Source organism: Mauremys mutica, chromosome 1 (genome assembly GCF_020497125.1).
Source record: "Mauremys mutica isolate MM-2020 ecotype Southern chromosome 1, ASM2049712v1, whole genome shotgun sequence".
Lineage (NCBI taxonomy): Eukaryota > Metazoa > Chordata > Testudines > Geoemydidae > Mauremys > Mauremys mutica.
In genome coordinates, this window is record NC_059072.1 from 252,017,048 (window position 1) to 252,036,717 (window position 19,670).

The window sequence follows — 19,670 nt, forward strand, 5'->3', positions numbered from 1 at the left end:
GATAGACTAACTCAGAATTCAAAACCAGTGCAACATATTTCTATGTTTCAAAGCCATAAAGCAAACAGTGTTACACCTTGAAGTATTCAGTGATGTGAAAAAAAATAATATTCATAGCAATAGGGATTGGGATTTCACTGATTGTGTAGATCTATTTCTTATTAATATTGGGAATAATATGATATTGAAAATAAAATTGAATTTCTGCATTCATCATTCATGCAGTATAGAAATAAGCATTTCTGTTAATTTTAACCTGTATTATAAAGCTTTATTGAGTGCAGGAGAGGGTTCATTTCATCTCTTGAGCAAAATACTTAAATCTAACCTTTATAAGTCATACTTTTAAAAAAAATGTGGGCTGCCCCCAACTTCCCTGTTCCCTACTTTAAACCAAGGCACAGTAAATCGTCTATTTTAATATTTCCTATATTTCTAATTAAGGTCTAACCATTTAAACCTTAATATCTTGATCCGTTTAATCTTCTAATTTTGTTACATTTTTTATAGCTATTAATTTCAAAGTAGCTATTTATACTAAGCTTTATAGATTAGTCATTAGAACTGTAATTATAAAATTGTTTGCATTTTAATGTCTCTTTCAGCTGATTATCTGGCTCAGGCATTTGATTCCCTTTGCGTGGACTTGAAGACAGATGAAGGAAAGGCCTTGTTTTTGGAGTACCAATCTATGCCTGTTATATTAAGTCACTTAAGAATATCCAGTAGAGGTCTGCTTTCCAATGCCATTGATGGTTTACTTCAGATGACAATGGAATCTGGTAAATTTGCTTAATTTTAAACAATAAAAATATAGGATTATAAAATGAAAAACAAATGCAATGAAACTTAAATCCCAAGTGAAAAACAATCCTTACTTTCTTTCTGATGTAATATGTAGTAGCAAGTAGTACTTATCTTTTTGTCATATAAATATAGCATTTGTGAAGCTGTTCTCTAGCTGCGTGAGTTAGCTGTTTCTCATTCTTTATATATAAGTAAATTATTTTGGGATTTTTTTTATTTCTTAAATATATGCAGCATATTGTCAGATCTGTTTTCTGATTTATCCCTGTTACATTTTGCAACTCATTCTAAGGTTTTTCCATTGCTCCTGTAGGTGATGGGCACATTTCTAATTTCTCTGAAGTCAGTCTATGCTAGAACAGACACTGGATGCAAGTCCTTCTGCCATCAGGTGGAGACTTGAAAATAGCCAGGCTCTTGTATGAACTTTCTTTATAATTTGAGTGAGTAGCTGATGCTGCTCAGTTTTTCCACTTCTTATAAGTAAAAGTGACTTTTCTAAATGGCTAGGTGATGTTTTGTTTTGTTTTAGTTTGGTTTTACTGTTGCTGGATGACCTAGCCCTTTAAAGGGGGCTGGGGGGGCTCAGCCTTACCTGTGCCACTTTTAAACTGCATCCCCAAGTGATTGGTGTTGAGGATAGCGATCAGGTGATCCCCGATGCTCAGATAAGAGGCACTGCTTCCCTATATGAAAGAGGTTACTCAGAGGATGAGAAACCTGCAGGAAGGCTTCTGCAGGAAACCAAGGGCTAGAGAGGACCTGGAGAAGAGGCCTTCTGCGCCAGGCATGTGTGGGACCAGGGCAGAACCCTTAAGTGGAAGAGGCTTTAGGAAGCACCAAACAGCAGGACCTGGGTTTTGGAAAAGAACTATTGAACAAGAGACTAAGGAAATGTATAGTTGGAGAAAGTCTGGTTTCAATTTAAGTTGACATTGAACTGTGATATTATTTTAATAAAACAGACCACAAGAAAGGATGTTACTCAACAAAAGAGAGCTTATGTGCAGTTATTGGTGGGTTCAGGAAGGGGAAACTGAGGCAGAGGATGGGTCAGATGCTGTATCAGGGGATTCCTGATACATAAACCTTTTTGTTTTGTAAACATTTCTGGGTTTTTGGACCAAGAGGGGAATGCTGCTGTGTTAGAAATATTGAAGGTAGCCAACTGGGCATTTTAACATACTTAACTATTTTGGTTTCTCCAAGAACTTAAATTTCAAACCAAACTCCCCATTGTATCTTTGTTTGTGCTGGTGGAAATGGGACTGTTTGCTCTGCCTTAAAAAAGATACTCTTAAAAATATTACTGGTGGAAGGCTGAACAGCATCAAATAGCCTGAGATGAATGTCAAATGTGTTCGCCTGATTTTAACTCTGCCCCTCTCTCTTCAACCCACCCATTCTTCTTCACACACCCCTGTGCTGCTAGTGTTGCAGTGTTATTTCTGAAGCTACAGTGTTTTCTGCACCAGTATAGCTTGCAGCTAATGTTGATTCAGCAGATCTCGCCATTACTCGTAAAGAAAGACCACAAGCTCCGTTCAGTGGCAAAGGCTTGGTCAGGTTTATTGGCTTCAAAGCATGGTACTAGGGCCCCTCATACCAAGCAGGTTCACTAACATATGTATGTCTGTGACAAGGTATCAGCTTAATCAACATAATATTGTTTGCTAGGCCAATACAAAATTGCCCCTCCTATGACTTTTTCTTTTATACATTGGTACAAACAAGTTACTTATTACACTCCAGACGTTGTTAGCTACCATCCTTGTACCTTGTATCTGATAGTTTGAACAAAACATCCTCATCCATTATCTTGTCATTCCCTCCTTATCTCACAAGGGATCTGTGACTTCCTGTATCAGCCTCTTAGCAATGTACTTACTTGATTAGCTGATACCTAGCCTTGCTGTTCTGACAAGGCCTACTTTGGCTCATAGCCTTGGTTCATACTTTTAACCATGCCTAGGGCTCCAGCAAGGCCTACACCCTTTACTAAATTATTTTCCCCAACATTAATAGTTGTAGATACTCGGTGAAGTAGTTGTCGGTTGTGTTGGGAGAGGATAGTTTGATAAGGAGTTGTATTCAGAAGAATGATTAAAGATTGACAGCTGGTAGTGTTTGTGGGGAAAGAGTTAAGGTTCTTCTCTGAGTGATTGCACATTTCAGTTATGTATATACCCAGTGTACCAGAGCCAGAGAGATTTCCCTTAATGATATCTGTCATGGCAGCGCATGCACCCTTTGCTGTCTCATGCTCTTGCATGATGGTATAAAGGACCCATCCTCAGCCTCCCTCAATTGCTTCTTACTGCTCGTGACTGGTAGTCAGAGCATGTTGCTTTGCTCTGCAAGTGTTCTCCCTTTCAGAAAAATTGTTTTTTCTTGTATGTAGTTAGTGTACTTGTCTATAGTTAGTTAGAATTTTGGAGTAAGTTTCATTTGTTATTTTACTTAATTTTTAGTTAGAGTGTTGATTTCCACCTGTTCTGGGAAAAGGATCTAGAAGTTACAGTGAATCACAAATTGAATCAGAGTCAACAATGTGATGCAGTTGGAAAAAAGGTTAATATCAATCTGGGCTATATTAACACAAAAGTAAGACACAGGAGGTAACTGTCTAACTCGCTCAGCACTGGTGAGGCCTCAGCTGGAGTGCTATGCCCAATTCTGAGCACCACCCTTTAGGAAAGATATGAGCAAATTGGAGAGTCCAGAGGAGAGCAACAAAAGTGGTAAAAGGTTTAGAAAACCTGACCAATGAGGAAAGGTTAAAAAAATTGGGCATGTTTAGTCTTGAGAAAAGAAAACTGGGGGGAACTGATACGTCTTCATATATGTTAAGGGCTGTTATAAAGAGGAAAGTGATCAATTGTTCTCCATTGAACTCCACTGAATGTAGGACAAGTAGTAATGGGGTCTTAATCTACAGCAAGGGAGATTTAGGTTAGATATGAGGAAAAACTTGCTAACGATAAGGGTAGTTAAGCTCTGGAATAGGCTTCAAAAGGAGGATGTGGAGTGCCTGTCATTGGAGATTTTTAAGAACAGGTTAGACAAAACACCTGTCTAACCTGTGTTACTTTCATGGGTCAAGCCTTGAGTCTTCCATGGGAGGTCCAGCAGACTATTCAGAATTTCCCCTGGGAAGGTTCAACCCTGTTCTCTCAGCAGACTGATGAGAAATTTCAGTGTCTCAAAAGACTTGAAGACTACATTGAAAACACTGGGATTTTACACTCTGTTCTGTAAAAAGAAACAATTCTGCCCTCAGTCGTACCAACGATACCTGCATTTCATGCTTAGGCAGTCTGACAACTCTAGAAAAAAGGGGGGAAACTGCTAGCAAAGTTTGATGGGTCCACCCTTTAAACTGATGGCTACCTCTTCTTCACTCCTTCGACTCATGAAAGTAGCATTTTTTGGTAGCCATTACCTCTGCAAGAAACAGAGGCAGAATTATGAGCGTTGGTAGCTTATGCTCCCTAGACAATCTTTTATAAGGACAAAGTACTTACATCCGCATCAAATTTTTTTGACTAAAGTAGTGTTGGAATTCCACCTCAATCAAGTGATATACTTATCAACTTTTTTTCCTAAGCCCCATTCTCATAAGGAAGAAGAGACTTCATACCATGGATGTTAGAAGAGCAGTAACTTTTTATTTGAACAGAACTAGATTGTTTAGGTCATCCTCCCAGCCGTTCATGGCAATTGCAGACAGGATGCAAGGTGTTCTTGTCTTGATTCAGAGAATCTCGTCCTGGATTTCCTCCTAAATGTATCTGTGCTATGACATTTCTAATGTAACCCCTCTGGGTAGAGTAGTAGGGCACACTACAAGATCTCAAGGAGCGTCCTTAAGCTTCTGCCTTAAGTACCTATAACAGGTATTTGTAGAGCAGCAGTTTGGTTATCAGTACATACTTTTACAACTTATGCTATACCTCAGCATTCCAGAGATGATGCCAAGTTCGGATGAGTAGTCCTTCAGTCACTCTTCGGGTAGATTAGAAAATCCACCCCCAGACTGCTTGCGAGTCACCTGAAGTGGAGTGGACATGTGCAATCACTCAGAGAAGAAAAAACAGTTACTGACCTTCGAGATGTTGCACTTGTCTATTTCATGACCCTCTCTCCTTCCCCTTTATAGAAGAATGATCCTGGTATTTTCTCATGGAGGCTGCCCTAATTCTTCAGAAGGGGCCTCATCAAAGACTTCTTCCAGAAGTACTTCCCCTACTTTACCCATTGATGGATGCAGGAGTTCATTGTTGCCAGAGCCGCCTTTTGGGAGGCTAAGAGCTTCTGAGCTTTCTCAGATTCAGAAGCATGAGAAGTCAGTACCAAGTTAGTCAGAGTCTCAAAGAACACCATTTCTCCTCAGAAAGCTCCTCCGGTACCAATAGTAAAGTGCGCCCTTCAGTTTACTGTTCTCAAATACTAGCTCATGCTGTGTCTCTTGATGTTGACCTGTTGACTCTGGTGTCCTTTCAGGGGCCATCGAGACTAGCTCTTGCTCCAGCAGAGATATTGGGTCAGTCTTCTCTGATCTTGGTGGAACAACCATGTCTCTCTTTACTGACAACACTAGAAGCTTATGCTGCAGCAGAGACCTTTAGTATCTCTCAATAACACGGTTTGTCACCTCTTGTTCAGGGCAAAGACTCTCATTTGGCACTGCCGCAGATACTATGTGTCTTAGCTGTGGTACATTTCACAGTGGCTCCACCACTGTCCAACCCTGTACCGCAGTTGACCTCTGCACCAGTGCCAATGCTGATTTGTTGTATGGTACCAGCAGTCAGGAAGTCATCCATGCTTCCTTTGATGCTTCGAACCCAGCACTGATCCAGATCCCAGTCTCCAAAGACAACCTCCAGTACCACACTGATGTGGGCTTCGGACTACTCCTGGTCTTTCTTGGAGTCTAAAGATGGCTTGCTGATTACATGTTACACACACAGTGGGGCATCCTCTAGATCATGCTTTCAGTTCTGCAAGTGATCTTAGACAGGGGCAGAGCACAGAACTGGGAGACTTGGACCTGGCATTCCTGGGGTCCAGTACCATTCTGACCCCCTCACTGGTCATATTGGATGCCATGAGGGACACCTCTAGCTTCCAGGTCACCTTCTCCACCCCCTTGTAAAGTCACAAAAGCCAGGAGGGAAGTCTCTCCCACTGATACCTAGAGACAGGTGATGGGGGGTAGTGGTGGTATTGACCGACCTTGGAGATCGGCATCACCAAGGCTACCCCAACAGTTGGTGGAACAGTACACTGTCTCAGTACTGCAGGATCAGCCTTAGAAAGTCTCTCCAGTGTCCCCTCTTAATGCTTTGTCCTCATCACTGGATGAGGCAGTGTTACTGGAGACGTCATCCCTGGTACTGGATGATTTCAAAGTATACCAAAAGCTCCTTAGATGGATGGCAGCTTCTCTTGAAAAACAAGTTAAGCTTGTAGAAGAGAGCAGCCATAAGGTTATTGATATTCTCCACCTAGCTACAACAGGAAAGATAGCATTGTTGATGGATATGGGTATCATGCAGCCTATTAAGACTCTGTGCCAGACCCCCCCCATCCATTCCACCAGTGGCCAAACTCATTGAACAGAAATACCAAGTTCTGTCTGGGGGAGGATTGAACATTTTTATACATGTCCCATGCTAGGGTCACAGGTAGGGGCACTGTGAATGAGAGAGGTCTCCAGGGACAGTCTAAAGCTACCTCCAAAGGAAAACATGCAGAAAAACTGTATCTGTTTAGGAGGAAGAGTTTTTTCACAGCAAGATTACAACTTCACAGCTAAATATCAGGTCTTACTGTCCAGATACAACTATATCAACTGGTGGGCAATCTCTTAGTTTACAGACAAACTTCTGGGGAGCTCTAGAGAGCAATTCTGAGCCTTGGTTATAGACCACCAATTGGTTACTTGTTCAGCACTGCAGACATCACTGGATGTGGCAGATTTGGCAGCCAGATCCATGGTGACAGCTGTCACCATGAATTGTTCTTGGCTGCTGGCCTCTGGAGGTACAGTACAACAAACAATGAAGACCTCACTTTTGAGGTACCTGATTTATTTTCATACAAGATAGATAAAGCACTTTACACCTCACAGGATTCTAGAGCTGTTTTGAAATTCTTAGGGCTCTCTATGCACCATCTACAAGAAGGACCAAATATCATGCTTAGCCACAACCAAGCGTTGGTAGTACTTTTTTTTGACAGTCAGACCAGTCTAAGAGGAGGCAAAGATCACAAAGATGGAGGCTTTGAGCTCCTGCTTCTTCTTTGTTTTCATCAAATAGGCATACCCAGGCCTCAGAGCAGCTGGCTTGACTGCTATATGGAGGACAGTGTACTCAGCAACCTGGATTCTACTGCCCTTTTCCCTCCTGGACAGGTTATCCCACTTCCTACATATATGGCAGGCTATTAATTTGGACAAGTTGGTGCCAAGCATGGTGGAATCTGATTATACCCTGCAATTTCTTTCTATCCCACCTTCCCTGACCCTCTTTAGGGAACCTTCTCCGAGGTCTGCCATAAGACTATAAGTGCAGACTCTACATTCTTTGGGAGCTGTGGAAGAAGTGCCCCAGCCTCATCAAGGGAAGAGGGTTCTGTTCTCAATATTGCCTAAGACCCGAGGCCAGATGAGGTCTTAAACTCATTCCAGACCTTCGGAACTTAAACAAATACATCAAGAAGTTAAAGTTCAGTATAGTGTCTGTCACTGCTGTTATTCCTACCCTAGCTCCAGGAGACTGTTATGCTACCCTCGACTTGCAGGGATGCTTCTTTCCATATGGCGATCCATCGCTAAGGGTTGTGATAGGTCAAGATCACTACCAATTCACTGTTCTGCCCTTTGGTCCATTATTGGCACAAGGGTTTTTTACCAACTGTAAGTCTCTGGTAGTGGCGTACCTTCAGCACAAGGATGTCTAGGTGTATTCTTACCTGGATGATTGGTTGATTTGAGGTCATTTAAACAGGTAGAAATTGTTATACATTGAATTCTCCAATTATTCAGTTTTTTAGGCCTGAAAATAAGCAAGGAAAGGTTGATATCTCCCGTACAGAGGGTGGGGTCATTGGAGTTATTCTGGATTCCACCATCTCCAGAGGTCTTCTACAACTTCCCAGGTTCCATGCTATTCAGGATCTTTATTTGTGTCCCTCAAGAATTACTGCAAGGAATTGCCTTAGACTTCTGAGTCATATGTACATATGTGACCCTCATCTGCCCCATGCCAGACAGCACCTCAGAGCAATGCAGACTGGGCTCAGTGCGGTTCAGTGACCAATTTGTGCAGTTCACCATTTGCACAAACAATAAGCATCCTGATCAAGGTGCTGTCCTCATTGGACTGGTGGATGCACTAGGAAGTCCTATTTGCTCCCCTTACTCCATCCATTACTCTAGTAAGGATACATCAACCATGGGGTGGGGAGAGTATCTAGATTGCCTCCAAGCCCAGGGGCTTTGGTCCCCCCAAGAAGCAAGGTTACACATAATTGTCCTTGGGCAGCGAGTGATTTTTGCTGCATGCCAACAGTTTCTGTCTCATGTTTGGGACAAGATTCTCTAGGTATTAATTGACAACATCACAGTGGTGTTTTATGACAACAAACAAAGGGGTACCAGGTCAAACAGACTGTGCCAAAAGGTTTTCAAGTTATGGAATTTATGCATTCAGAACTCCTAGCTCTCAGGGCATCACATTTACCAGAGTACAGAACACACTGGCTGACCATTTGATCCAGTCTTTCACCCAAACCACAAATGGTCTCTCAACTCAGACATCCTGTCTGTGGTATCTCCTATAGAGTTTTTTCCCCCGAAGATGGACCTGTTTGCAACCTAACAGACAGGAAATGTCCCCAGTTTTGCTCCAGGGGAGGTCACAGCCATTTTAGTTCAATTCTGCAATTGAACAAATCATGCTCTAAAAGGACACCAATATATTTGCTGTGATTTTACCGAAGGCCATTCTGGATCATTTATATGGTCTTGAATGGCATCTATGCATTCTCATAATTGCATTTAGAGATACATTTGCAATGTGATGTGGCAGCATAAAACACCAGTTGAGTTTTGGGTTGAACATGTAAGGACATTTTGTCATAGGACATGGGGAGTTAATAGGTCCTTTCTGTATGATTGTGGTTTGATTGCATTTGAAATATTGTGTTCCGTTCTGGGCAGCTTATTACCTGAAAGGTATTGACACATTTGGAGGGAGCGAAGAAAAGAGCAACAAAAATGGATGGAGATTATAAAGATGGATTTACATCGAAGAATTAAGAGAGAAATATATATACCTTGCATATGCAGTGTTGTAGCTGTGTCAGTCCCAGGATATTAGAGAGACTAGGTGGGTGATGTATATCTTTTACCGGACCAACTACTTTTGGTCACAAAGACAAGCTTTTGAGCTACATTGAGAAAGAGCTGTGAGTAGTTCGAAAGCTTGTCTGTCTTATCAACGAAGTTGGTCCAATAAAAAATATTACCTCACCCACCTTGTCTCTCTAATATACCTTGCTTAGATGTCTATTTAGGGCATAACAGTCTACAAATATTGCAAATAAGCCCACAGAAACATTTATTATGCTAATTATATTCTGACATAATTACCAGTAATAGGATGAAAATTAGAAAAGAGAAAAATTTAACCCTTACCTGCTTTCTGGTGTTAGCTGTACTACACTAGAGGTTTGCACAAATAGTTTAGACTCTTACAGTGGCATTGACCGTCTTGCTGAAAATTAAAATCATGTTAGACACTGAGTGTGGGAACCCTATGCAAGCGGTTGTAAACAAGTCTCCAACTGACCTTACTATAGAAAACTTTTTAAAAAATGTAAACAAAGAGAAGTAAGTATAAATACAGTGCTTTGTTAAAATATTATGCTTTGACGTTTTTAAATAACTTAAACTACAATTTCTAGGTGATTTTTTTTTCTTCAAGCCATAATGGTTGCTTACAGTGGCAGCTTCAGAAAAGGAAATTCTAAGTAGCTTGTCCAGATACTTCACTCAAAACATCCTCTTGCTTTATGAATTTTCAAATGGCTGAACTTAACTAAATGGGTTCAGTTTTCCTTTAACAGATAAACATCAAAAGCAAATCTTTCTTTGTTATACCTTGTGATGAAGTGGGCGTCAGATTTTGTGATGGCCATAAGAACACTGAAATTGCAGCTGGGGATTGAATGATGGAGGGATGATGCAGGAAAGAGAATTTAGTCTGTAACTTAAAATAAATAGATAGAACCTAAATAAATTTGTAGCTACCAACATGTGTGCCTCTCATTGCCCTGATCATTTTGTTTCTTTCCTATTCTTCTGCCTTTCATCTGTCTTTGACTTTTTTGATTGTTTGCTCTATCATGCAGGAACTCTCAGGTTTGGAAACTAGCTAGCAAAGTTTAGGCACTACAACAATAAAAATAATAAAGCAATACTACATCAGATATATTTTAAATACTGGGTCCAAATAACTGGTCATTCATCAATAAGATACAGGAACTTAAGTTAGCAAGTTGTTTCTCTCTCTTTTATAAATAAATTACTGCAGGTGACTGTATGCAACAGGGAAACAATTTCATTTCCTCCTAAGTTCTTTGCTGTTCCATAATCATAGCGAGGGACTTCTCCAAACGGTCAGTCATGTTGTCAATACTCTGTCACTCACTTGCGTTGCTGCCATCTCTTCTCTCTCCTGTTGGTGTGTATTTACATTAGCCACTGATTCTAGTAAAAGTTACATCTCCACATGAAGTGGAGGCAAAACCCTACTGTTTAATTATTCTTAATTAATTGAGACTCTCACAAATACGCTTTCTGTCTGTGTTCATTTTCGAAAATGACATATACCTAAGTTTAGAAAGGAGATTTTTTTTGTTTTTAAAGACAACAGCTTGTGAGATTTTATGCCTGTTGGTGACTGATCACTTTCAGGGGAATCTGATGTAATCTGTCAACAATAATTAATTGCTTATTGTCTACTGCAGTGTACTTTTGAAACTGAACTACTAATGCAAGTTAGTACAGATTTCTAAGGATGCCTGTGCAGGCTTGTACAGAATATTATAACTTGTACAAAACCTGACATTACAGATATAGACTTCATAATCACCAAAAGTTTACAAGAAAAATTAAATATAATTACTACAACCACAGACCACCAAAATAGAAATTTATCAAATATGTTTTAGAAGCACTTGTTCATCTCCACAATTATTTTTCAGATAAATGTGCATTTAAACGTATTACATTAACATGGGCTTTCTAACAATGTACAGTAGTATCCTTCCAGAAGAAGTTACTAAGAGATTTTGTAAACTTAGTTTATAAAAAAAATTCTCTTAAAATACATAAACTATTTTTGATTGCTCTACTTCCAGCTAATTATATTCAGTGAAACTGAGCAATTCTTTCCACTTTGATGGTGGTTCTATTTTATTAAAGTAGTCAATCTTTTCTATAGTATTTTTATCTTATGCCTTATATTCTGTGTTATAAACTTTATCAAAATATTAACTTTTTTCTTTACAATTAAATTTTATTTCAAAAGGAATAACATAGGGGAGGTCTTAAGAAGATTTCCCTGGCTTTATATCCTGTGAGCAGAGAGCCAGTTAAGTAGGATACTTGTGTGTGTCTGCAGAGGTGTCTCAAATTGTGGATCAGTTACTTTTTGTTTGTAAGCAGTTTGGAGCAAGGAATGTCTTTCTGTATGGCACCTAGCACAATAGGGCTGTGATCCGTAACTAGGGCTTTCTGGTGCTACAGCAATACTACTACTACTACTACTACTAATGTACTTAAAGGTGACTCCCATTATCTTCAAGTCAGTGAGGAGAGCTTGCCACCATCATCTGCCCAAAATGCATTCAATCTGAGCCTGAAGGCATATGTCATCCCACGAATGTCTTTATACTCACTTTATTTTCTGTTGTCTGAAGACGTATTTATTTAAACAAGCTTAGTCTATAAATTAGTTTGTGGATGCTAGTGGTCTTACTCATTTATATTTGATAATACTTACTGTGTTTTCACTAGCTTTCCTGTCACACCTTCCTGTTAACTGTTCTTAGGAGTAACTCCAGTGGCAAACAAGGTGGTTAGGGAGTTGAACCTGACTCTCCCACATCCCAGGCTAGTGCCATAACCCACAGGCTGTAGAGTTAATTTCTCTCTCTGGCCAAATGGGTATTTAATTATTTATTCAAAGTGGAACACTTCTAAGAGGAGAAACTGAGAGCCCAGAATAGCCAACCTTCTGGTGCTCAGGTTACTCACCTAGGATGTGGGAGATTCAGAGCTGGGACTTGGGTCTCCCACTTGAGATGAGAGCGCTAACCACTAGGCTGTTGATTGTTCTGGGGTTCTCTTTTATTTGCAGAAAATGCACATTGTTTTGGTTTTGTGTCAGTGCTCAACAGGAAATTTTTTTAAAATCGTGAACACTAGCAGGATGGAAAAAGAATTTCTCGCGTAGATCTACTCAGGATCTTCTATCTGCCTCAAATTACATGGCCCTGAGATCTTGATTTTAATTTTTTTTCATAATGATCCCTATTGTCTCAAAAGTAAAGTACCTGTAGAAAGACTAGAGGTACACCTTGGGTATATTGTCAACCTGGACAGTCGTATTAAGGACAGAATCAGATGGATAGTGATACTGCTCGATACCTGACAGAAATGGTCTATAGCTATTCCTCTCTGGACACAGTTATCTTCGAAAATGAAAATTGTTTTCACGTTGGAACCTGAGTTCCCTTTGTCAGATTGTGTTGGGTGTTGAATTGTGTGCTGGAATGATATTCCTTTCCTGAACTATATATTTTCCTCCAGGAGGGTGTTTTTCTAGATCTTTATGAAACTGGCTTTCTGCTGTCTTGTTATGATGTCTGGTATAGTAAAGTCTTCAGATGCTTCACAAGTGTATGTTCCAGAGCCTGAATTTCCGTTTTTTAATTTGCCTTATATTACAAACCATATTATCGTCATATAGAGGAATATGCATTCTTGCCTTTGTTCATCTCCTATTCAATATTCCCCTCTAGCCCTCCCATCTCCTGTTGTGGAGATGACTCCATGATTCTTCTGGGATGTGAACCTGCCTCATACAGTATTTTTTTTCCCCTGCGTGATTGGAGAATCTGAGAGTTTGTCTGCTCTTTAGTAGAAACCCAGCCCTATTCCTCTGCTCCACATTTGCTTGTTTTATTCTTCTGTTATGTCTTGTCACAAACCTAGATTGTGAGCTCTCTGAGGCAGGGGAACTTTGTGCAATGTCTCAATCACAAGGGCCCTAATTATTGACTGGGGACCCTAAGCACTACCATAACATAATAATGGTAACTTTAGAGAGAGAGAGAATTACCCACTTGTAATTTTGCTTCTCTGAAGATACCTTTGATTTCTACTCACCTTTTCACTGTCCTTTCAATTGTTGATTTTTTCTGATGATCTCATCCTATCATAAATATTTGTACACATACTACTTTTGCAATTTAGGAACTTCTCTGTGTCATGCTCATCAAGGGAATTAAAAATGTCTGACCTAAAGGGGTGTCTTAAAGAGCCAAAATTCATTCACAGCTAAAGGACCTCAGCCAGTTTCACTGTAGGGAAACCCAAGGGTAGGAATCCAGTGAAATTATACTTTCAAAGCAGAATTACAAGAATTAATCATTTCATCTATCTCTTCATGGGTCCTGTAAATGAGGAGGGTTTCTGTTACTCTTCCACTCTATTAGCCTATGTTTTGTCAGCCTTCTATCATAAGTAACTCCATGGTCTGCCTTTGCTGTTCCTCAGCCTTCCCATCCAATGGCATGAAAGGGACAGTCCTTGTTAGTATTGCTACTGTCCACAGAGTAGCCGCATGAAACTGGCAAATCTTGTTAATTTCACTTGGTGCTGTAAAATAAAGCTATAAGAAGCAGAAAAAGGCACTGGAGTCATCTGTATGTGTACTCAGGAAAGCAATATTGCATTGCTTTGCATAGAGGTTACTTTTGGAAGGGTATCTTCGCAATCATATGGGCTAGAAACTATATATAAATGAAAGCTTAAATTCTGCAGAAATTGATGAGTTAGACCTTCATGCTGACAAGGGAAAGAGTCCCACTTGTCACTGCCAAGTAGATTTTTTTCAGCTACTGTTCTAAATGGTGTTAGGTTGCTTGAGTTGTGCTTTCTGGGTTTACAGTTTATACTGGGTTCAGTAAAGCTCCTGAAATAAATTACAACCTTGTATTCACTCCCAGGCTATCTATTATGACTAATAAAAATATATCTGTCCTTGTTTTTTTAAACAAAGATGCATCCATCTTCACTAAATTGATAGCAGCACCTTGACATTTCATTTACAAAGTACTTTACTCAACACACATGCAAAGGAACTTTCAAAAGAAATACACTTTCTTCTTTGAGTGCTTGCACATGTCGATTCCATTCTAGGTGTGCGCGCTCCCACATGCACAGTTGTTGGAGACTTGCCTTGGCAGTATCTGTAGGGTTGGCCGTGGTGCCCCCTTGAGTGCCACACTCATGCGTCAGTATATCAGGCACCGCTGGTTAGGCTGGAGCATTAGCACTGCGCTGGACAAGCCCCAGTCAGCACCAGGCTCGGTGCAGGACGTGCTGGTGGGCACTATGGGGAAGGAGCAAGTGCCCACCCCAAGACCCCCTTACCCTGTGGGGGAAAATGCCCCAGGCCCTCCTGGAGGTTCAGTCATCCTCCTCCTCTCCAGACAAGGCGAGGGCTAGTCCGCTGGATGACTTCAGGGAGCATCAAGCGCTGATCTGATGGGCAGCCACCAACTTGGGCTTCGAGGCAGAGGAAATGGCGGAGCAATCAGACACATTGTTCAATGTGCTCTCCGCGTCCATGCCAGCACGTGTCGCACTCCCAGTGCACGAGGGGGTCCTAAACATTTACAAAGCTATCTGGCAAACCCCGTCCTCCATTCGCCCACTTCCAAGAGGGCTGAAAAGAAGTATTTTGTCCCTGCCAAGGGGCTCAAATACTTATACATCTACCTACCGCCAGGGTCATTGGTCATGTTGGTGGCCAACGAAAAGGACAAACGGACCAGCTAGTTCCACCCCCAAGAATAAGGAGGCCAAGAGACTGGACCTTTTTGGAAGGAAAATTTATTCCATGGCCAGTCTCCAGTTCAGGGTGGTGAACCACTAGGCTCGGTTGGGGCGTTATAACTTTAACCTCTGGGACGCCCTCCTTGAGTTTAAGGACTCTATGCCCCAGGAGGCAGCCCAAGAGTTAAGGGCTGTGGTGGAGGAAGGTACTGTGGTGGCTCGGAGCTTCCTCTAGATGGCCTGGGATGTTGCCAATTCGGCGGCCGGGGTGGTTGCCTCAGCAGTGGCCATGAGGTGCAGCTCCTGGCTTCAGACTGCCAGCCTATCCCAGGAGATGCAGTCCTCCATACAGGATCTCCCATTCGATGGAGTCGGGCTGTTCTCTTACCAGACGGACGCAAGGCTGAACGGTCTAAAAGACAGTCGGGCCACCCTTTGCTCCCTGGGGATGCATACACCTCAGTCTGCGAGGAAACCATTCTGGCCGCTTCCAAGCCAAAGGCCTTGGCAGCCTCAGCAGGGACCTGCGAGGAGAAGGGACACGGGGTTTAATTGCCACCACCCTTCATCCTCCCAGTTGCCTATGCAACCTGCCCAGTGAAACACCATGGAGGCCAGAAGTGCTCATTTTGAGTGTGCATTCGAGCAACGCACCAGTCACCTCCCCAGATCTGCCCCACCTTTTCCTCAGCCGTCTCCATCCCTACTGTTCAGCCTGGTTGAGAGTCACCTCAGACCATTGGGTGCTAGAAATTGTGTCATTGGGCTATACCCTCCAGTTTTCTGACACCTCTTGCTCCCACCCACCCCTTCCCCGTCCCTCTTCAGGGACCCTTCTCACAAGCAACTCCTCATTCAGAAGGTAAACCGCCTACAATTGGGGGTGGTGGAGGAGGTTCCTCAGGAAATGAGGGGGAAAGGTTTCTTCTACTGCTATTTCCTGATTCTGAAGGCAAAAGGGGGCCTACATCTCATTCTAGACCTGTGATGACTCAACAAGTACCTCAAAAAGTTGAAGTTTGGCATGGTATCCCTGGTCTCCATCATTCCCTCTCTGGATACACAAGACTGGTACGCCGCTCTCGACTTGAAAGACGTTTATTTCCATATCTCTATTTTCCAAAGACACAGATGGTTCCTCTGTTTTATGGTAGGCCAGTGCCATTTCCAGTTCATGGCGCTCCTCTTTAGCCTCTCCTCAGCCTTGCAGGTCTTTACAAAATGATGGCCCCAGTAGCCGCTCACCTGAGACATTGGGGGGTCCAGGTCTATCCTTATCTCAATGATTGGCTCATCAAAGGCACATTGCGGGATCACGTGCAGAGCAGCCTCAATTTGGTGTGGTCCACATGCCACAATCTGGCCTGTTTGTGAATGAACAGAAGTCAATCCTCATACCAGTGCAACAAATGGAGTTTATTGGGGCAGTTCTCGATTCCACATGGTCTAGGGCATTCCTTCCGGAGTCCCGTTTCCAAGCCATGTCAAATGTAATCTCCCGTGTGAGGGGTCACTCGCTCACCACCTCCTGCACTTGCCAAAGGCTGGTAGGCCACGTGGCTGCTTGTACTTAGGTGGCCTGACATGCCCGGCTCCACCTCCAGTCTCTGCAGACATGGTTGGCATCGGTCTACATCCCCAACAGGCATGTCCCAGACCTAGTAGTCAAGGTGCTGGACCACATCTGGGCATCACTGGTATGGTAGCTGGACCCTGCATCGGTGTTGCAGTGAGTCCCCTTCGTGGCCCCGGCCCTGTTGCTGACTCTGGTGCTCAATGCCTCTGACCTAGGCTGGGGAGTCCGCCTGGGCAAGTTCAGTACACAGGGCTGCTGCTCGGGGGTTGACCGCTCCCTCCACATAAATGTCCGGGAGCTCAGGGCAGTCTACTTGGCCTGCCAGGTGTTTCAGCCCCAGTTGCAAGGCAAAGTGGTTCAAGTCCTCATGGACAACGCCTCCACAATGTTTTATATCAACAAGCAGGGCAGAGCCCAGGTTGTCAGCCCTTTGCCAGGAAGCTCTCAGTCTATGGGACTTCTGCATGCAGCATGCCATTCATCTTGTGGCAGTACATATCCCCGGAACCAGAAATGTATTGGTGGATCATCTCAGCAGAACCTTCTCGTCTCGCCATGAGTGGTATCTCCATCCCGATGTAGTCAACCAGATCTTCCGAAGGTGGACTTGTTCGCGACTCACCAGAACAGGAAGTGCCACCAGTTCTGCTCGTTTCAGGGGGTCAACAGGGGCTCCCAGTCGAACGCCTTTCTGCTTCCCTGGTCGGGGGCTCTGATGTACGCTTTCTCGCCGGTGCCGTTACTGCATAGCGTTCTCATGAAGATCAGGCAGGACAAGGCCAAGATCATCCTAATAGCCCTGTCTTTGCTGTGCCAGCACTGGTTCAGCACACTCATGGATCTGTCAGTGGCACCCCTGATGCCACTGCCCTTCTGGCCAGATCTCCTATTGCAGAACCATGGCCGGCTGTGCACCCAAAACTGGCGGCATTGCACCTCACAGCTTGATTCCTCCATGGTTTACTGCCGAGGAACGGGAATGTTCAGCCCGAGTTCAACAGGTCCTACTGGGAAGTAGGAAGCCCTACACAAGACCAACCTATGTGAACAAATGGAAACATTTTGCATGCTGAGCCTTGGTCCATGAGATTGGGCCTTAGCAGGCCTTGCTGCAGCTGATCCTGGACTACCCTCAAGCATCTCAAGCTCCAAGGTTTGTCTCTTTCCTCAGTTAAGGTCCACCTGGCCTCTATATCAGCCTTTCACTCTCCATTCCAGGGCTGGTTGGTCTTCATGCAGGGAGGGATAGCTTAGTGGTTTGAGCATTGGCCTGCTAAACCCAGGGTTGTGAGTTCAATCCTTGAGGGGGCCATTTAGGGATCTGGGGCAAAAATCTGTCTGGGCATTGGTCCTGCTTTGAGCAGGGGGTTGGACTACATGACCTTCTGAGGTCCCTTCCAATACTGATATTCTATGGTTCTATTCTATGATGGTCCAATTCTTGAAAGGCCTGGAGCGGCTTGGTATCCTGTTCCCTTCTTCTGCACTCCTGCAAGGTGGCAGTCCTGGTAGCAATAACTTCTACCCGAAGGGTCTCCGAAATTAGGCCGCTTACATCAGAGCCACCCTATATGGTGTTCTTCAAGGACAAGGTCCAATTGTGAGCACATCCAGCTTTTGTTTCACTATTTCACACAAGCCAACACACATTTCTGCCAGTCTTCTTACCAAAGGTTCATAAGTCAGAGGAGGAGTGTGGGCTGCCCTCTCTAGATGTCAGGAGGGCACAAGCCTTTTACATGGAGAGGACCAAGCCATTTCACAAATCATAGAATCATAGAATATCAGGGTTGGACGGGACCTCAGGAGGTCATCTAGTCCAACCCCCTGCTCAAAGCAGGACCAATCCCCAAAGTCAACGCAGTTGTTCATCGCGGTGGAAGATAGGATGAAAGTACATCCGGTATCCGCCCAGAGAATTTCTTCCTGGATCACAGCCTGCATCTGTTTCTGCTGTGATCAGGCGAAGGTGCCTCCACTGGTGGTTGTGACCGCCCACTTGACTAGAGCTCAAAGCCTCGGCAGTGGCCTTCCTGGCCCATGTGCCGATTTCTGACCTCTGCAGGGATGACATCTGGTCGTCTGTGCATATGTTCATGCCTCACTATGCACTTACACAGCAAGCCTGAGATGATGCTGGCTTCGGTAGAGCAGTGTTGCAAGCCGCACATCTGTGAACTCCGAGCCCACCTCCAGGGATTCTGCTTGTGAATCACCTAGGATGAAATCAACATGAGCAAGCACTCAGAAGAAAAAATGGTTATCTATCTTTCGTAACTTGTTGTTTGAGATGAGTTGCTCATGTCCATTCCATTACCCACCCTCCTACCCCTCTGTCGGTGTTGCTGGCAAGAAGGAACTGAGAGGGCGTAGGGCCAACGGCGCCTGATATAGTGACGCCAGAGCTCAGCACTCAAGGAGGCACCACAGCCAACCCTACAGATACCACTAAGGCAAAAGTCTCCGACAACAGTGCACATAGGCGCACACATACCTAGAATGGAATGGACATGAGCATCACATTTCAAAGAACAACAGTTACGAAAGGTAGGTAACCATTTTTTCTTTACTTCATTGCTTTATGCTGTAGTTTGCATATTTTGCTAAGTTGCCTTAAGTAGGACTTACAAATGAGTTTAAGGCAAGGAAAAAAAATAAACTAAGAAACATCTTTCTTCCCAATTCCGTGTCCCTTTGCTAGATATGACTAACCCATGCTATCAGTTAGAAAATATAGTGTATATGTAAGAAAGCCAAACATCATTTTATTAGCTTTCTGTATCCTTTCTGTGAATCATATTGAAATATCAGATTGCTTTGAAACAGTGAATAACTGTTGTCCTTTATTTCTTAAATTAAAAACTAAGTTTTCAGTATGTTTGTCTCGTCATATAAGCAATTTTTGTTGAAGCAATTCTAGAATGTGAAATTTTCTTGATATTTTCTGATTGTTGCTGTTGCATAACAGGGTGGATTGATTGAAATCACTTATTTTAATCATGGTTTAAATCAGCAAGCAGGAAACCTTGACTTAAATAATTGGTTTTAGTCTGATTTTGCATTTGTACTTTTTAGTTATTGTCCTAAAGAAAAGTTCTTTCTCATTGGCTGTTATAACCATTGGAACATGCTGATTTGCAACCAAAT

At 42.9% G+C, this 19,670-nt stretch overlaps 1 protein-coding gene across 4 annotated transcripts in view; it reads left to right on the top strand.

Annotated features, from left to right (window-relative positions):
- Positions 1 to 19,670, top strand: part of CCDC138 (coiled-coil domain containing 138) — a 78,173-nt gene that overhangs the window by 53,874 nt on the left and 4,629 nt on the right. For 3 of the 4 annotated variants that reach the window (XM_045006944.1, XM_045006942.1, XM_045006949.1), the window contains one exon: positions 606 to 782. In XM_045006944.1, coding sequence (XP_044862879.1) covers positions 606 to 782 — 177 coding nt within the window. Of the gene's footprint in view, positions 1 to 605; positions 783 to 1,120; positions 1,194 to 19,670 lie in introns of those variants that run through there. The other variant, XM_045006957.1, reaches the window with a different exon arrangement.